Raw genomic sequence first — 16,968 nt, forward strand, 5'->3', positions numbered from 1 at the left:
GTTTTCCAAGGGGTTCGACGAGGTGACCAATATTGTCATAACGTACATCTGGAATAACCCGAGATGACTGTCTTGGTCGGCCTATTCCCACACGTGGTTCTGCCTTCTGAAGGTATGTCCTTGCAATGTAGCGCTTGAATGACAGCAGTGGAAGGTTGCTTTCATCAACACGATGGAGAAGCCAGCAGTTCTGAATCGTTGCATCAATTACCCAAGAAAATATAGGCCACCACCACTTTTTCATTCTAATGGATATACGGTAACAATTGATGTTTTGGTCCATCCTATCAGTGCCACCCATGTGCCTGTTGTAATCGCCGATGAGATAAGGACGACTTACACTAATTTTCTTTTTGTCCTTTGCTGACCATCGAGATAAACTTTCCAGAGGATAAACAGGAGAAATATTTGATACCACTGAAACTACTGCATTATCCTTCCAGCGTACCAACAAGATCTTGTGAATATTATCCACAACAACATCTGTATCTCCTCGAGGAACCTTCTTCATTTCGTTTGTGGAGTTTATAGGACAAGTCTTCGGAATTCTGTTGTCCCTTATTGTTCCAGTTGCTTCATAGTTTATCTCTTGTTAGTGATTTACTAAAGGTAAACTTGTGAAGTAGTTGTCGAAGTAAAACCTCACTGGTATATCTTTGATATGACTTGGTAATTTTTCAAATAAAATCATCAAAGTGTCCCCACCTTTTCCAAACCTTTCTTCATAGTGACAATTCAACCCGAAGGCTGTCCCTTGGTATACATCAAACGTAGCTAAATATCCAAGTGGAGAATTTAGGCACCAAGCTTTAAATCCAAATCTCACAGGTTTATTCCGAATGCACTGTTTGCATCCATGGCTACCAAAATATTCTATCATTGCTTCATCAAGTGATATATGTTGATCCTTGTTTAGTGCCTGATTATCAGTGGAACGCAGAAACCGTAATATTTCTTCAAATGTATCACGTGACATTGCCTTAGCAATGAGTTCGACTCCAACATCAGCATCCAAAGACCAGTATAAGCGGCAACTTGGTAATGTGTGGTATCCTGAGAGTATGAGAATGCTTGGATAGTAACAGGGAACTGAAAATTTGAGACTACCGAGGCATTGTTAGCTGGAAAGTCACTTCACCAGCGACGAGGTATGCATCCAAGGACCAGAAAATAGCGAACAAGCAGTTTATTCTAACGAAGAAACAACCAATTTGCTTTAGAGTGATACTTTTCTAAGAATTTTCCTGTCCGGTCCATATTTTGGCTTCATATCTGCCTGACCTACTATATATAGTAGGTAATGGAAAATAGCCTGTAATATTTATGCTTCAATTGCTATCTCAATTTCTGATATATGAATTGATTCATGGTCTTCAGTGTCATGATATGTATCAGTATAAAGATGTTTAATGAACTTGTGTAACCATGAGCTCAGATTAATAATGTGAATATATAAAAACATTCTACATATCTTTGGTATTTTGTCAAAAATTCGAAAAATATGGATACTTCAAAGAAAAACTCCTGTTTATATTATTGATTAGATTGGAAAGAACTCAGTAATATGCAAAACAATAAGAAAAACATAAAAAATTGGGGTGTAATTTGTCCTAGCAATTGTACTACTATATATAGTAGGTCAGGCGTTAATGGGTTAATTATTTCGTATGACAAAATTTATTTACAGAAGTTCTTTTTACTTTAGATTATTCAGAAAAAAATAATGTATTTATGCCTGGAAGCTCCTTGTCCTCTTGAATAAAGAAATCATTTCATCGGTAGAAAATATTGATTAAAGACGTCTCGGGAACATTCGGATTTCTTTTCTTCCAACAGAAATCTAAATATATAACTGGAGACATAAATTCCGACCCTTTTAATATAAATAATATGTTTGACATATAGCATCACGATTTGACAGAAACAATCGCATTTTTGTGAAACTAGAAACTAGAGAAAAGGCGCCGATTGCCTGCTAATTAGTTAAGAATAATATATTAAGAATTTGGATCCTAACGTTTTCAGCAAGTATATATATGCTTCCTATTTCTCTTGTGATTCGTATTTTGGAGTACTTTATAGTGATATAAACGTCCTATTTATGGCTCATTAATAGCTTCCGAGAAGAAACATAAGGATCACAGCCACCTTCATACTTACATTACTGAAAGTTTTATGCTTGTAGATGAACTCCCTGTGTAAAAATATTTACATTACTGAAAGTATATAATTATGGTCTTTGATGAACCCCTCAGCAAAAAAAAAAAAAAGATAATAATAATAATAATAATACCGAAACAGCTGTGTAAGTTCTCGGATAAACCTTCCCCTGTGCGAGCAAATTTCAAAACATTTACTGCTTTACAAGCATACACAGCTGGCTCTTCAGCAACTCATGGCGCCTTCGTTACATCCAAGGTCCTTTAAATATACTCCGAGTATATTTAAAGGACTTTGGTTACACCCACTTCCACTACGCCATCTACTTCCGTTTGGAAAACATTCACTCTTGCTCTCTGGATCTTAAGTCATCTCGCCAATACGCCTTTCACCCGATCTGTCCAACCCTTTTCAGGTCTTTCTTTCCTCCTACTTTGTAAAACTTCCAACAATTTAACTTGTAGTTTACATATGTTAAACCTTTGTGTCTTCACATTAATATTTCTTTCCACACTCGTCACTTATTTCTTTCTTTTACCTTTCCCATTTGTTTTATTTTATTGCTACTGTTTTGTTTAATCGTTAATTACTTCTCTTGTAGTTTATTTATTTCCTTTCCTCACTGGGCTCTTTTCCTTGTTGGAGCCCATGGGCTTATAGCATCCTGCTTTTCCAACTAGGGTTGTAGCTTAGCAAATAATAATAGTAACAACAACAACAACAACAACAACTACTACTGCTATCCCATCATAAATTCCTTTGGCTTCCTTACACACTCCCAAGTTTTCTCCCTGTCTTTTGCACACACACTATGCAGCCGTTTTTGAGTCACCTTTCCTGGGCACACACATTCTCTTAAACTACTATCACGCAAAATATTTACTGGCATATACCGAACTTTAAAAATCTGCTGCTTACGCTCTTTCAGCATCATTTACATCATTTTATCTAATTGTTTTTTTACTTAAACTCATAATCATACTCTTGTTTACATTTAGGCCTACTACTAGTTTATCCTCTACTAAGGAATGCAAACTGATTTTAACTTTTTTCACAGGTATTCTTGACCATCCCTAATCTTTAATTATAAGCCATTTCACACCACATTTGCGATCCATCCTATTCCACATCCACATGTTTGTACATGAATATACTTTTTTTTTTATTCATCCTTCCGCAAGGCACTAGGAAAGTTGGAAGACCCAGGCCTACATAGCTGAGGACTATGAAACGTGAAGTAGGACATGCTGAATAGAGAAGTATTAATTTAAAAGCTCAAGATAGACGACTGGCAAAATTTAACCTAGGCCCCTTGCATCAATAGGCGTGGAAGGAGATGATGATGATCTATATAAAAAGATAACAGTTATGGCAGTACAACACAATCTCGTTTAAGCAAATCATTGCTTCATATCTGATGCTCTTTATTCTATTACCTGTAACACATGCTTCACTTCCGTCATGAGAACTCTTTATAGCTGACAGTAACTTACTTCTTGTTTCATACAAACTAAGTATATATCCTACCTCCTCAACATTGCCTCTGTCACAGTTCTACGATAAGCTTACTCATAGTTCGGAAATGCCGCATAAAGCTTTTTCAATTTTATGTAACGGTTTCGTAAACACTTGATCTGCACACCTTTCTGGTTTCAACAAACACTTGATTGTTCTTATCAGTCCTTGTCACAACAACGCACTCCCAAATAACTGATTGTTTTGATAATTTTTCTTTGATTGAATATTATTTCTAAACGAAATTTATCATATTAGTATTTCCCCTATTTTCTGAGGAATAAAGTAGGCTTTGGATTATTAGTGCTATTAAATAGTACTATCCTTTCTTTTAAAGTTATTTTCGATTGAGCAATTTCTTTTAAATCCTTTCTAAGCTTGTAATAGAACGTAGTAGTAATTCTAATTTTTTTTGGAATATTTTATTTTATTTGGCAAACTCGGGTATGTTGAAATGTCTTGACCTTTCTGGAAAGACATAGACATGCTAAGAAGGGAAAACTATATTTCATAGGTATTGTTTTTTTTTCTTCATATCGATATGCCTTGCATCTTATAGTTAAGGCGTCAATGACCTTAGATGTCAGGATGCCAGAAAACCTCAAATCAATCAATCAATCAATCAACCATCAAGTTAGATTTGATCGAATCTCTATCAAGGGATAGTTGTAAATTTTAAGTAAAATTTGGTCTGATTCGGAAGATAATGATTGTGATAATAACAATAGTGGTATTAATATTACTATGGTATTGAGGTAGAATTATCTTCATAATGGTTAGATGATGCGAGATCTTTGTATAAGTTGCTGCCAAAATGTTATTGACTTTTTACATGGCAGCATCTTAAATTGTTTGAGCACATTATTTTTGTGGTGGATTATTTATTCATTTGCCTTATTATTATTTTTTTATTATTATTATTTATTATTATTATTTATTATTATTATTTATTATTATTATTGTTGTTGTTGTTGTTGTTATAAAAAAGACCATAACTTGTTTACTGCATTCTGATGTGAGTAGTAATAGTATAGATAAATATACTGTAAATAGCTTGTATGAACTTTTTATATACTTTATTTCTATTATTATTAAATGAAATTAAGTGAGGCATAGGTTTTTCATTCTTAATGAGAAATCTTTTATAGGTGATAGACAATGGGAACGCAATAAGATTAAACAATTATAAGTTATTTATCGTGAGAGTATTGTTGAAACCTCCTAAGTGAAACTACTTGATTTAATCGACATGTCTTGCACTATGATGATAAGATGATATGGAAAAATAGAAACTTTTGGTTAGGAAAAACATTCTAACTCTGCTGTATCTTTTGGAAGATTCGGTCGTGTGGGAAAATTTTTCCAATGCAAATATAAAAATTGTGAAAAATTTTTCTTAAAACGCCAATTTTTAGTAGCATCAGGAAAGTTTTTCAGCTATCAAATATTTCATTCCATTTAGAAAAGGTTAAAATTAATAACGGAAAACATTATTGACCATGTAAGTGGGTCTATTTCCTCGTGGATTTTTTCCACCCCTTGTTCAGCTAACTTAGTGTAGAAGTGGATCTATTCTATCCCATCAATAAAAGAAACAAATAAATATTTCTTGGACCTGTTGATGAAGCATTGTGGATATTCAAGATAACAACAAATCAAACCCTTTTGCCATTTCAAGAAAGATTCTCCATAAACAATTGCAGCCAGATAACAGATAGCAGAAGCTATCAATAAATGCCCTCCTGGTCTTTCGGGTATACACCCATAATACATGTAAATTTCCAACACGTTCTCGTTAGCAACTCCCGGACAAGGACTGGAACTATTTGTTTTTTTTTCTAACCTGTCGATCCAGCATTATTCGACTTGCCCATGATCGTTCGACAGTGTAACAATAACAACTACAACAAGGAGAACCGCTATTTCTCCATCCCCCTTCCCTCTCCCCGGCCCTTATTCCACTTTGAGCTTCCTATCTAAACAAGTAATTACAACTGCTTCCACGTAAGTGATTTGTATGGCTACAAACAGTCTCGACTCCTAGGTTATTTGCGCACCTCATGCAACAACCACATGAATATGTACGACCCCTTTTAACTCATTGTGCGCCTCTCTCTCTCTCTCTCTCTCTCTCTCTCTCTCTCTCTCTCTCTCCCTCTCTCTCTCTCTCTCTCTCTCTCTCTCTCTCTCTCTCTCTCTCTCTCAAGCAATTCGTGTTAAGAAACAAAAAAAAAGAATTATTTATCTATCTCCCATGACTAACGTCCGTTCACCCAACCCGCAGTGCGCGCATCGTGGCCATATTGTTTATCGTCTATTTATTGTAATAAACAATTAGCGCATGCGCCCACTGATGGCAACCGTTCGAAGACTTGATGCTAATGACTGTAGGAGTAGCTTAAGACTTTTTTTTTTTTTTTTTTTTTTTTTTTTTGTAAAGAAATGAATTATGGAGACTTCAAGAAAAAAAGTGAGTTACAGGCAGCTGTGTATTTAGATGGTAAATATTTAATTAAAACTTAAGGAACTGGTTTTATGTATGCAAAGAGCTTGCACGCAATTCAGTTTCTCTCTCTCTCTCTCTCTCTCTCTCTCTCTCTCTCTCTCTCTCTCTCTCTCTCTCTCTCGTGCATGGAGACTCCCTGTGTTTTCGTTGGTACTTTATCGGTCTGAAGCAACATCAATAACATTAGGTGAAATGAGTGAGTTTGTATGCCAGTTCATTGTTATTCAGTTATTCTCCTTTTCTCATGCATAAATAACTCCCACATGCTTACCAAGGGATTGGAGGTCGTCGTGCCTCTGCAGTCTGGAAGGAGGAAGAGAAATGGAAGGAGGATGAAAGAAGGGTAAATTCTGAGAAAAATTATGTGGAATATGGAAAGTCTTGCTTCGGAGAGTAATGAAATAACGCCTATGAAGTTTAACAAAATCATATGATGACACTATTGACACAAGGTCTCATAAGGAAAGAGAGAGAGCGAGTTTTAGAAAACATTGACGATAACTAAAACCGACATAATTGAAATATATGCATAAAGAATGATGGTATGGAACCGGAAAAAAATGTAATTAAGAGAAAGTGTTTTTTTAACATTTACGATAACTAAAACCGAACAAATGGAATATATGCACAAAGAATGTCGTTATGGAATCGAAAAAAAAATATAATTAAGGGAAAATTATTTTTTTTAACATTTACCATAGCTAAAACCAAATAAATTGAATATTATATAAATAAAAAAAAACAATAGTATCGAATCGAAACAAACATATTTCAAAAGAAATTAAAAACAAATAGAAATATATTTAAAATGATGAAGACGATTTAAGGAGCTCAGCGGAAGGAGGAGGTAAGCAAAAGAAGGTTGAATTGGTAGGATGGAGTGGGTGCGTGTGTTGTATGCGCTCGCGCGTGCGAGCATCCGTTTGGACTGGGTGGCCCACGAAGGCAGTGACAGAAAATCAATATACTGGCGTTCTTATCTCTCCGCCCGTATAATTATATTTGTTTAAACAAGGTGAGAGAGAGAGAGAAAGAGTGGAATTTTAAGTAAGTTGACCTGATTTATGTATTTTCTCTCTGTCGACCTCGGGAATATTTAAATGCATATGAGCGCGTACTGATTTGGAGTTGCGTTGTATATCTTCATATCTTTCGTTGAATATTATCTCTCTCTCTCTCTCTCTCTCTCTCTCTCTCTCTCTCTCTCTCTCTCTCTCTCTCTCTCTCTCTCTCTGAGTACACAGCCAGATTAGTATGGAATTTTATATGAAAAAAAAATTACATGCATATGTAAATCTATGCTAACATTATCTGTATTTGCTGTTGCTCAAGAATAAATAAGAAAAATTCGTCAACTCTTTTACAATGTTTAACATAGTGTATTTTCGTTGTTTAAGATGTAAGTTTGTTCCGTTAATACACAGTATGTTATTCATCTAATATGTTTATTACTGCATGCATATTGAGATCCTCCCTTCACAATGTTTATTTTATTTCATCAATCAGACTTATAGCCTTCTTCCTTTACTGTTTGGTGAATCCAAAACTTGCACTGTTGTCCCTTTTATTTCAGTCTGAAAAATAGACTACAGTAGCATTTAAAATCAGTCCTATCACTTCTTCTGATATTTTACTTACCGTATTGTTTATCATATTTTAAGCAATATTATTATGCTTTTAGTAAAAGAAGAGGTCATTTGAATAATATTACTTTATTCGTTTCATGATTTCTATCAACAATCGACAGGTTCGATAGTGAAAAATTAAGATTTTATCCTTTCCTGCAAGCATGTTTTCTTCCATACCCAAGTCAGTTGCCCATCTGCATTTCTTACTAGCCAGATGCCTTGTGGTCAATTGTAGTTAATCTGTCTTCAACACTTTATATGATTTAAAGTTTGTGCATGGAAGTCTTGATTACATCTACATTACCAATCATCATTTTCCTAATTACATTTAACTTACAAGTACTAACCTTTTTCAGCCACTCAATTAGATTACTCTTCAGTAGGACTTCTCACATAACTTCCGATTCTTTCTGTGTTCTAGACATTTCTGGTTGAATCTTAAATCGTCCCCAGAAACCCATTTTACCAATTGTGATATATATATTTGTATCATAGATTTGGTTTCCTTTTACGTATATCTCACTTCCTATTAGGACTTTTGAGATTGCTTGTTTACTGTACAATATTGATGCTATTGATAATAAGATTTACCTTTTTTTCTCCCTTTGTGATGAAATAATGTTTTGGTAACTGCATCTCTCTCTCTCTCTCTCTCTCTCTCTCTCTCTCTCTCTCTCTCTCTCTCTCTCTCTCTCTCTCTCTCTCATATATATATATATATATATATATATGGGTCGCGTACACTAGTAATATACATATATATATATATATATATATGCATATATATGTATATGTATATATATATGTGTGTGTATATATATGTATATATATATATATATATATATATATATATATATATATATATACACTTCAATAAGTATCCCAATCGATAATTTCCAGTACCTTTGAAATATAAATTGATTAACTAATATTTTCCAGAGAAAGACATTGCTTCGAAGTTTAGTAGGCATTTTTTGTGTCCAAAGGTTCCACAGCTTTTCACTGGTCCCTGTTGCTATGTTATCTTTCCGAAACTATTTCCTTGATAGAAAACAGCATTTAGTTTGAAATTTATGTTCATTCCAGAAAGTAATATTTATGTAAAGAATAGAATACACAATATGCATAAATCTCTAACTGTCTGATGCGATATGTGTTTGTATATGTATGAACGTTGACGTCAAACCAAGAAGCCCTCTTCTCATGCATAGCCTCAGCGGGATCTTGAACGGGGCATATAAACAGAAATAGATAAAATTTCCGAAACGGGAATACGAGGAGGAGGGGAATGGAGGGGGAGAGAGGGAGAGGGAGAGAGGCCATTCAAATATTCATGATACTTTTCTGCGTTTTGCCCTGGCGCTGACGTTTCGCGAATTGAGGGCCATCTTTGCACATCACAATATTCATTACTTCCATCCGATAAGAGTATGTACTGCTGATAGTTTTATTTACGTTATCTCTGTTTTTGTTTATTATTTGCAAGTCTCTCTTGTTCTGTGTAGCTTCTTGCACGACTGAATAATTTCTTCAGTTTGATCTTACATTTATCAAGGTGTCTCGTTTTATTATATACAAGATCTGTCTATCGCTATTTTGGATGGCCTATGTGTGTTTCTGTATAACAGAATTGCAATTAATACATTATGAAAAAATAATCCCCCCCCCCTCTCTCTCTCTCTCTCTCTCTCTCTCTCTCTCTCTCTCTCTCTCTCTCTCTCTCTCTCTCTCTCTCTCTCTCTCTAGCTTCTTGCAAGTCTGAATAATTTCTTCAATTTCATGCTACGTATACTATAGTGTCTGTTTTGATATAATCAACATCTCTCATTGTTTTAGATGATCAATATAAGCTCGTGTGAAACTGAATTGGGATCTATACAATGTGAAAAGAGTAATTAAACCCCTCTCTCTCTCTCTCTCTCTCTCTCTCTCTCTCTCTCTCTCTCTCTCTCTCCCTCTCTCTCTCTCTCTCTCTCTCTCTCTCTCTCTCTCATGCAAGTCATCTCGCTCCCTATTTTGGATGGCTAGTAAGCTTTTCTGTGTAATGCTGAATATAGGTTTTCATATTGCGAAAAGAAGAATTAAATTCTCTCTCTCTCTCTCTCTCTCTCTCTCCTCTCTCTCTCTCTCTCTCTCTCTCTCTCTCTCTCTCATAAACTCCAGAATTCTCTTTATAACCTTTTGATCTTTTAAGATAACTGCTAATAGATTTACCAGTCTTTTTCCATTTTCGTTTGCAAATGTGCTCCCGTCAGTGGCTCCTTATTCTCTCTCTCTCTCTCTCTCTCTCTCTCTCTCTCTCTCTCTCTCCTCTCTCTCTCTCTCTCTCTCTCTCTCTCTCTCTCTCAGGTTTACGAAATATTTTATCATATAGTTTTTACTTACAATCATTATTTGTATTTTATATGTTCTTTACACATTTCCTTTGTATTTATCTCATGTTTACCTTCAGCTTATTTTTATTTTAATTCCTTAATCCAACATTCTTCCAAGGAAGAATCACTCCCCTCCCTCTCTTTTCTCCTCCCGCAAACATCTACATCCCTCTCCTCCAATCTTCTTTTATAGATAGCCTGTAGTTTATGCTGCGCGTTCTCCATATAGCCAGGTCTTACATCATTATTATCACTCCTATGTAAATTTAGGTCATTTGTTTCTGCTGTGCCTATCAGCGATGAATTTATGGATTTGAAGGCACGGGGTGATGATCATCGTTCTCCTACCGTGTTGCAATTGCAGGTTTTTTAAGGTGTGAAAGATTTGGTGTTAAATTTTCCTTAGTGTTTGTTTAATCAGATAGCACTGTATTACTTTTGTACGCGATTCGTCAAAAATGACGGCTGCATATTGGGATATGCACGCGGATGCACAAACAACCCCCTCTCATCGGGGTACGACTACTCACTATCCCTACCCGAGGGACGGGAGGTCTGTATATATATATATATATATATATATATATATATATATATATATATATATATATATATATATATATATATTTATATATATATATATGGTATATATATATATATATATATATATATATATATATATATATATATATATATAGTATATATTTATATTGAGCCAGACACTTGTTCTTTATCATATACGGCCGATTAAACACTTTTATTTTTGGAAAATGAACAATCTGAACCGTTAACATTACCTTTTTATTTGAAGACCGGATTCTTTTGTTTTGTTTTTGTCTCTAATCTCATGTTACCATATATGAACTACTGTAAAGGAATTTCTGCTGTAACGCTTCAAATTCGTTAAAGCTTTCCTTTACATAATTTTGCTTTGAAAAATTAATAAAAGTTAGTATTTCGATAAATTTTAGACATTAAGCATTCTTTCAGACGGAAAGGGTTGCTTAAACATTTTAATTTACTTTCTTAAGATCAGAAACTAATTTGAAATATATCAGTAAATACAGTGTGAAGTGCTGAATTTTTTTAACGTGTATTTTCTTAGATATTTTATCGTAATGCACATCTAAGTTTTCTCCGAATGTTTGTATTTTTTTTTTCAAGTATGAGAGGCTGTTATATGGACCTATACACACTACGTGTTCTTAACTGAAGGAAGTCACATATATCGTCCCCTTACCTGTATTTTTAATGGTTGATATATGTAGATTTTCATGGCTTTATGCATGTAATGCCTTCATGCGTGTACGTTAATAAGACGTAATAAAAGATAGATTAATAGGCAGAAAAGGAATGGGGAGGATATTGTGAAAAAAAATTTATCTCTCACTCTCTCTCTCTCTCTCTCTCTCATTTTATGCATATACATGGATAAGACGCAATAAAAGATAGACTGATAGGTAGAAAAGAAATGAGGATTATAATGCGAAGATCTCTCTCTCTCTCTCTCTCTCTCTCTCTCTCTCTCTCTCTCTCTCTCTCTCTCTCTCTTTCTCATGTTATGCATACTGTATATGTCGATAATACGCAGTAAGAGATAGACTGATAGGTAGAATAGAAATGAAGATTATAATGCGAAGATCTCTCTCTCTCTCTCTCTCTCTCTCTCTCTGTCTCTCTCTCTCTCTCTCTCTCTCTCTCTCTCTCTCTCTCTCTCTCTCCAAGATAAGAAGGGCCTCTCCAAGACTTTTGTGGTAGCGTAATAACAAGGTACTTTAATGAGGGCAGAAAATCAAGAAAGAGAAAAAAAAGTCAACAGCATCATTATTCTGAGAATGGAAGAGACTTCAAAGTCTTCGAAAAGGCCCGTAAAGGGAATAAAGGTAAATACGGAGGGGGGTAGGGGTCTTCTTCCCTTCCAGGAGCATGTTTCCCTGGAATTCAATGAGGCGAGGTTAATTGAGCTTGTTTGTTCTGCCATGTTGTTCATCTTTTCGATTGTTTGACGAGTACTCACGGGTTGGAACCTTTTCATCGCATTTTGTTCCGTTTCGTCTATTTGTATGTTATAAATTCTGATCGTTTGTTATACTAATTGTTTATTTGTATTGGCTTATTGTTTCTCTATTTTTTTTTCTAATTTCTTTTCATCATACTGTCTTCATAATTGTATGTGTTTCTACTCCCTTTACTAGCCGTTTCTGTTCTAATGTTTTTTTTTTTTTTTTTTTTTTTTAGATTTTCTAAGTAGGTATGTTTGGTCGCATTTATTTAATCATCATCATCATCATTATCATCATCTCCTCTTACGCTTATTGACGCAAAGGGTCTCGTTTAGATTTGGCCAGTTGTCTCTATCTTGAGCTTTGAATCCAATACTTCTCCATTCATCATTTCCTAATTAATAGATATTAAATAAATCTCAGTAAATAGATTATTGGAATTCATGTAATAATTTTTGATTTTTCAGTTTTATTAATGTTAGTTTGAGGAAGGTAATTCAAGTTTAACATATATAAATTGTAGAAATCTCTATTTATTGCATTACCAGATTGTTTTGTTTTATTATGTTCTGTAAATATTTATCTAAATGACAAATGTTAGTATATGTAAATGATGAATTATAAAACACATCGAGAAAACAAATATTAAAGTATATATGTTTATATTATGAATATGTATTTGCAAAAATGAACTTGTAAACTGTATATTTTCTTAATAAAAGTAAAAAAAAAAAAAAAAGTTGAATAGATATTGATTTCTTTGAATTGTCTCACTTAAAATTAAGGCTTAAGCATCAAGTAGTAAGAACCTATTCATGAACCGAAGCTCCTTTGGATATGAAAATTCAGGTATTTTTGAGTGTTTCAGTCGTGATTTCTTAAAATAGCGAGGAAAAAGGATCTCTTTGTACTTTTGACTAAGTCTCTCTCTCTCTCTCTCTCTCTCTCTCTCTCTCTCTCTCTCTCTCTCTCTCTCTCTCTCTCTCTCTCTCCACACGTGTATATACAAGTCATCATATTTCATATATAGTTCATTATTAATATCTGTACTGAATTACCAGCAGTTTGAAAGCGTATGTGGCCAGCGCTATAAATCATAGTTTTAGCCAAGAAAACCTTTTGTTAATGGCAGTTATCATTAAACAAGATAAAAGCCGATGTCGGTTTAGAGTGAATGTAGGTATGTGTCTGCTGTTTACGCAATGTTTTTCTTTCTGTGTGTCGTTATCGCTTGAAACAGATCGTTATTTTTCATTTCAGCTGTTGCAGTGGCATATCCTGTCTATATTATCAATCAGTCGGGTGGATAACTTTTGATGTTTTCCACCAAAAATCGTTTTTGCTGCTCAGAAAATATGTTACATCACCTGACGTTGAGTTTTCTCCCATATATCTTATCAGTTTTATCTCGGGAAGTCGTAAAGTGACCATCATCTTTTTCCTCTGAAAAAGAAAAAAATATTTTACCCATTTAATTGTTTCAGTGATATGAAAATGGCTGTCACGGGCGAAATGAAACTTCGATAAACATGGCACAAACTAGATAAAGTATTTGTTGTCATTTTACCCCCTTTAAGTGATTTAGATTTATAACATGACCTGTGATAGGGTGACGTAGCAGTTGGGAGATGGTTGATATTATGGAACGAGGGGGTTAATAATCCCATGGGTTGGTGGGCGGGGGGGAGGGGGGGGGGGGTGGAATGAAGGGGATAGTTGGATTGAAACGAGAGGGATGGACTGCAGACCACGTGTTGCTGATGATGATATCCCTTTTATTGGCGCAAACACCTGTCTCCGTCAGCCATCCGTGACATTCGCAAGTTTACGTGATCCAGATAAATCTGCTGATGCCATCTATATAGCATCATCGCCGTAGTCGTCAAGGTTTAGTAGATTGAAAATAGTCTGATACTGGCGTTCTAACCAGGGATAGATACCAAATTATTATTATTATTGATATTATTATTATTATTATTATTATTATTATCTTTATCTTTATCTTTATCTTTGTCATTGTCATTGTCATTGTCATTGTCATTGTCATTGTCATTGTCATTGTCATTGTCATTGTCATTGTCATTGTCATTATTATTATTATTATTATTATTATTATTATTATTATTATTATCCAAGCTACAACCCTAGTCGGAAAAGCAAGAAGCTATAGGTAGTAGGTTGGCCTGGGCACCAGCCGCCCGTTGAGATACTACCGCTAGAAAGTTATGGGGTCCTTTGACTGGCCAGACAGTACTACATAGGACCCTTCTCTCTGGTTACGGTTCTTTCCCTTTGCCTACACAGACACCGAATAGTGTGGCCTATCCTTTACAGATTCTCCTCTGTCCTCATACACCTGACAACACTGTGATTACTAGACAATTCTTCTTCACCCAAGGGGTTAACTACTGCACTGTAATTGTTCAGTGGCTACTTTCCTCTTGGTATGGGTAGAAGTGACTCTTTAGCTATGGTAAGCAGCTCTTCTAGGAGAAGGACACTCCAAAATCAAACCATTGTTCTCTATTCCTGGGTAGTGCCATAGCCTCTGTACCATGGTCTTACACTGCCTTGGGTTAGAGTTCTCTTGCTTGAGGGTACACTTGGGCACACTTTTCTATCTAGTTTCTCTTCCTCTTGTTCTGTTAAAGTTTTTATATTTTAAATAGGAAATATTTATTTTAATATTGTTACTATTCCTAAAATGTTCTATTTTTCCTTATCTCCTTATTTCCTTATTTCCTTTCCTCACTGGGCTATTTTCCCTGTTGGGGCCCCTGGGCTTATAGCATCCTGCTTTTCCAACTAGGGTTGTAGCTTAGCATTTAATAATAATAATAATAATAATATAAGCCCAAGGGTTCTAACAAAGAAAATTTCGCCCAGTGATGCGATTAATTACATAAATATCAAAAGTAATGAATAGTTAATGTAAAATATTTTAAGATCAGTAACAACGTTAGAATAGCGATGTCATATATAAACTTTGAAGAGAGACTTATGTCAGCCAATTCTTGGCTCATGGTTCTCAATAATAAACCCTTTAAATAGATTGAATCCTCGAGGCTGTTTTTAAAATTCATATTTATTAATGAAACGATTTCAAGATGCTTACGTGATTGAATATATATGAATATATGGAATGTGTTGGTTTGAAATAAAGGCATATTATATGTAGGTTTTTTTGGTAAAGAATCTAATAGAAATTTAATGTTATTAAGGAGTTTTATGTGTGAAACACCTCAGTTTCGTTTTGAATTTTAAATTTATCAAAATAATTTGATTTTAATGAAGCATTCTAAATTTCCATCGCCTGGAGATACGTGAAAATAGATGATAGCGCTTTGATAACAGGAGCAGTATGTTCAGGTCTGGAAATGAACTGAATTTTTATTGGTATGTTTTTTATTTAATACTAACATTATTTTGAACTGAGCAATATATACAATTTCTTTAGAAGTTTTGGGGAATATGATTGAAATCATACTATTTGCTGATTTTTATTTTTATTTATAATAAAAAAAAATTCTTGAACATCAGATTCTCTGCAGAGTTATTTAGACAGAAACTCAGATTCATTTTACCACTCCTTGCTTTTTTTTTAATATATTCATATTTGTAATAATAGGCATGCAGTTAATTCTAATAGTTATGCCTTTTCCATCATGGGGCTCAATATTGCACAGTATTCTAAAAGTTTTGTTCCAGCTGTGACCAAGTTGTGGACTGATCTTCCTAATCGGGCAGTTGAATCGGTATAACTTCAAAAGTTCATACTTGCAGCAAATGTCTCTTTTTATTGTTTACATATGAAATATCTATTTTGATGTTGCTACTGTTCTTAAAATATTCTATTTTAATTGTTCATCACTTCTCATATAGTTTATTTATTTCCTCATTTCCTTTCCTCACTGGGCTAATATTCCCTGTTGGAACCCTTGGGCTTATACCATCCTGCTTTTCAGCTAGGGTTGTAGCTTACCTAGTAATAATGATAATAATAGAGATAAAGCTGAAGGCATAATACATTAGTTTCCATTCATAGGTACTTAGGTATATACCCTAGAGGTTGAATAGTTCTCACATTATTTTCAGATAGTTTTACAATAACAAATAACCAATATTTGTATATAAAAATCTTCTTTTTGGAGAACAGTGACAATATGACTATGATTGAATTTTCTAGCTTATGAAAAACTGAGATTAATTTTGAGACCTACCTGGAAATTCTTAATTAAATTCGTATCGTACAAGGAAATGTAAAACTGTGTCCCTTCTTATGCCTCATGGGGATACAAATTGCATTTTTTTATTGAAATGGCATCACAATTAAAATTTACCAATTTTGAAAATATATTGACTTTGTGGCTGGAGTGGAATTACATTTGTCATGAGAGAAATCAGAAAGGGACTGTCGATGTAAGTGTACAGCTGTACAAAAAAAAAAAAACTTGAATGACACATTGTTTCTTATGTTTGTTTGGGATACTTCAGTTGTTGTTGATTATACTGTAAACTACAGAGACTGCTGAAATCGTTTGCTTTTCTTCGAGGAGAAAAAGGAAAATTAATTCTAACCACCAAATGGATGAATGTTAGAATGGTGGATGAATTGAATTTCCTTGGGAATGAATATACAATAATCATGTAAAGCAATGGAGGATGGAAGGTAGCAGTGTAACAAGAGTACTTATGGAAACTAAGTTGGAATTTAGGCCTACAGCGGGCTGGGAGAGCCAAATCATCTTAATGGAAGAGAGGTGAGGATGTTTAAAGGGAAG

The 16,968-nt window shown here is 34.4% G+C and overlaps 1 protein-coding gene across 1 annotated transcript in view; it reads right to left on the minus strand.

Moving 5' to 3' along the window:
• LOC137631696 (piggyBac transposable element-derived protein 2-like) overlaps positions 1–511 on the minus strand; it is a 627-nt gene extending 116 nt beyond the window's left edge. The window contains exon 1 of the mRNA XM_068363574.1: positions 1–511. This exon is cut by the window's left edge and continues 116 nt beyond it. Coding sequence (XP_068219675.1) covers positions 1–511 — 511 coding nt within the window.
• Positions 512–16,968: the final 16,457 nt, after the last annotated feature.

This window comes from Palaemon carinicauda, chromosome 40 (genome assembly GCF_036898095.1).
Source record: "Palaemon carinicauda isolate YSFRI2023 chromosome 40, ASM3689809v2, whole genome shotgun sequence".
NCBI lineage: Eukaryota > Metazoa > Arthropoda > Malacostraca > Decapoda > Palaemonidae > Palaemon > Palaemon carinicauda.